Source organism: Patiria miniata, unplaced genomic scaffold (assembly GCF_015706575.1).
Source record: "Patiria miniata isolate m_02_andy unplaced genomic scaffold, ASM1570657v1 HiC_scaffold_2, whole genome shotgun sequence".
Taxonomy (NCBI): domain Eukaryota; kingdom Metazoa; phylum Echinodermata; class Asteroidea; order Valvatida; family Asterinidae; genus Patiria; species Patiria miniata.
In genome coordinates this window covers 17,412,341-17,415,565 of record NW_024037058.1, presented here as the reverse complement: position 1 = coordinate 17,415,565, position 3,225 = coordinate 17,412,341, and the positions used below count along the sequence as shown (strand labels likewise).

General features: G+C 39.6%; 1 protein-coding gene across 1 annotated transcript; it reads right to left on the bottom strand.

Moving 5' to 3' along the window:
* Positions 1-1,623: 1,623 nt before the first annotated feature.
* On the bottom strand, positions 1,624-2,463 carry LOC119726418 (ficolin-2-like). The gene is made up of 2 exons (XM_038198072.1): positions 2,297-2,463; positions 1,624-2,149 (listed from the first exon to the last, which is right to left on the bottom strand). Exons 1-2 carry the CDS (start codon positions 2,461-2,463, stop codon positions 1,624-1,626), a joined length of 693 nt encoding a protein of 230 aa, XP_038054000.1.
* Between the last annotated feature and the right edge of the window lie 762 nt (positions 2,464-3,225).

Sequence of the window (3,225 nt, the reverse complement as noted above, 5' to 3'; positions counted from 1 at the left end):
CACTGTTCCATCTAGGAGCCAGTAAAATAGGTGGTTTCCCACCCAAAACGCTATTTTGTGAGAAGCCTAATTTAATTGCGACTGGTATAATACCCGCGATCCCCAGACTGACCAAAGCTGTTTTTAGATCTGCTGAAATTCGCTCCACGTTTGTACAAGGACACGGTTTTAATACAATTCAAGGTAAAACACGAACCTTAGATCATTAACGAAGTAGGCTAAACCTAGCCCTTTTGAAAATCATGTAATGGGCTTTTACGAGTAAAAGGACTGATGTAAATTAGTTTGAACGGAATATGAAGAGATTTGAAAGAAATCGAGTTTTGCACAACAGAATCTTAAGTGATTGGCATTGCGTATTGTGTTACTGCTGAAAATCAAATAAAATTGGAATTGTTAATTGATTGATTTTTAAAGAGCACTGTGGTGATATTCTTTGATGTCTCTTTTGTCAAATTTGTACAAGAACTATGACAATGAATCGTTCTATCATTATCCTTCGTCAGTCACGATGTCTTTACATTCGCAAACGACCATCACAAATATGCCTGCTAACACCAACAGTTTAATTATGGCTAGGATTTTCGGCACAGCATTACAGACTCAATATATACATTTAGAATTTTGGCCGGAAGCCTGTTATTGTTAAGCAGATATTTACAGTGCTTGGCAAATTTCGGTATTTTCTGCTCCTTACGCTCAGAAGCTTTGTTTTATTCTACACAACTGAAGTGAATACTAAGCAGAAATATATGTGTCTATAATAATGTTTAAACCACGTTACAACTTCACATGATAAGATACAACTATTTCAAGGTTTTTCCTTCGTCCCCAACAAATAGAAAGTATCTTCTTTTAGTTGATCTCTCAGTGCTATTTTCGACTTTAACCCCGACAAAAAAAAAAGATTTTGTTTTTAAATTGTTTTTTTTTCATTTTTCTAGCAATACAAACATTAGCCACTTTGGAATGAGACATCAAGAAAAAAATATCCCCCACGTTTAGTTATGAAATAGTTACTTATAAAATTTCGAATTATATGAGATCCGTATAAAACATAGAAATTGAAACTTCGTTAGGAGAACAAACACATCGAATATATTGAAGGGCACTTCCATATTCTATGGTTATATGGAACGTTATAAGCTTTCAATTTACAACTACAAAATATGATATGACCACAAAATTGAGTAATTTGATAGCTGGATGCTTCCATATCGGAACGCAAAGCGCTTTCAAATCATCTAACATCAAACGCACAAGTTTTATTTCATTCAACTTAAGAGCTATAAAAAACAGTGTTGTGCTGTCTATACAAACATGAATGTTCATGTGTAGTATTGTAAGGATAAGTAAGCACATGCACATTCGGGGCCCTTTATGATACAGAACTTGCCAAACAAGTTCAATTATGTTAAAACATTCCTCAAATTTGAAAAAATTATGTAACTCAGACAAAATTTAATGTTCGAAGGAACGAAACACGGATTACAGTTCTATTTTTCAAATGTTTCTGAACATTTTTTTTTTGGATACTTTTATTCAGACAAAATATGGTTGGGAAAAAATGAACTAAGCCTGATTTGCGTATTCCGATTATCAATGTCTCAAGACTTTGTACAGCTATGCTTCACGTATTTTCATGCTGCAAGTTTTCAAGGAGTAATCTCTAAGTTTCCAATGAAACCAATGGACTCCCCAGTCAACACCCGGTTTTTGTTGATCTGGGTAATAGATACCATTTAAGTGAGACATCATACAGTTTGTAGCACGCTCTCCTTCAAACCACCAGGCTCCTCTGTGGTAATCTGCACAGTTCCACGGCCAGTTATCGTTGTCTTTATCCTTTGTTGTAAAAGCCAGACCCTTGCTGTAGGCAAGAGAGTCGCCAGCGGTGCTGTTCATATCGTAAAAGTCATAATTTAGACGGTACTCGCCAGGAGATAGTTTGAAATCGGAGTACTTTGCCCAAACTGTGTTGTCCTCCCAGTCCCCTAAATCAACTCGCAGCTCCCATGTTCCTTGTGAATCATCAGACGTCAGAGTCACCAAGTTGTCGTTGCCCAACCAGAACTCACCGGACAGATCGCCAAAGCCAGACTGGTACTCGTCCCAGTTACGCCAGAAGTCCACGCTGCCATCTTGTCGCCTCTGAAACACGATCCATCCTCCGCCGTCAGTTTCCATGTCACAGTAGACGCGAAGACCGCAATTGCCCAATCCCTCTGGGAAGATTGTGTAGATACCGCTTGAACGATAACTGGCATCTAAGAGCCTTTTGCAACTTTGGTAGTACAATGAGTTATCAGCCAATGAGTAGAGAGGTGTGTCCTCATCTGCATCAAAGTACACACTCCCTTGAGTTGCATTGAAGTCTTCGGGATGCTCTCGTCTTGTGGCAAGGTTCAACTCGCACTTGTTGTTGCAGTCGTTGTAGTTGAACGACTTGCAGCGGTCATCCATGCTGCATTCCCGTCCGCAGATGACGCGAGATCGCACAGATTTGTTTGCATATGCAAAGCGTTCCAGTGCGCGATTTTCTGCGGCATAAAACGCATATTGCTGAGGGCCGAATGAGTTACTACATTGAAACCCAGCAATGACAGCTGTCAGAAATGTTAGAAATAAAATAGGGAACAGTTTCATACCAACGTTTTCTGTTGCCATTGGATCTCCGTCGTCTGAAAGCTTTATACAGTAGTTGATTTATGATGATCTAGTTGGAACGTTTGTCTCTTGAAGGAGCCAGCACTAAATCATTTTGTCAACATAGTATTTTAGCCTTGATTATCAAAACATACACATGTAGCTGCGATCTTGAGCCAAAGACGTATTGATCAGGATGCAGCAAAACATCAGCAGAACATGTGCTCCACTAGAAGGCACATTTAAATGATGTCTGATGCAAATCCGACTGGAATGTAGAAGGGCAATGCTTCCGTAAACCATAACATATGAAGTGTCGTTCGCCTGGCAGATCGTAACCTGTAAAATAGTCAGAGCTTGCATACCGTGGGCCGACGTATCCCTGACGTAGCCCGATGCATATATGTGATTGTGACGTGCATGCCCTAATTCGCTGGTTTGTTATTATTTTGAGCAGCGTCTCCTCGGTTTCTGATTGGACGAAGTCGATCTAAGTAGACGTACAACAAGCATACGCCTTGTTACCTAGGCAATCGTGCTGTTGCCAGGAAAACTGAAAAACTGATGACCAAATGCAAA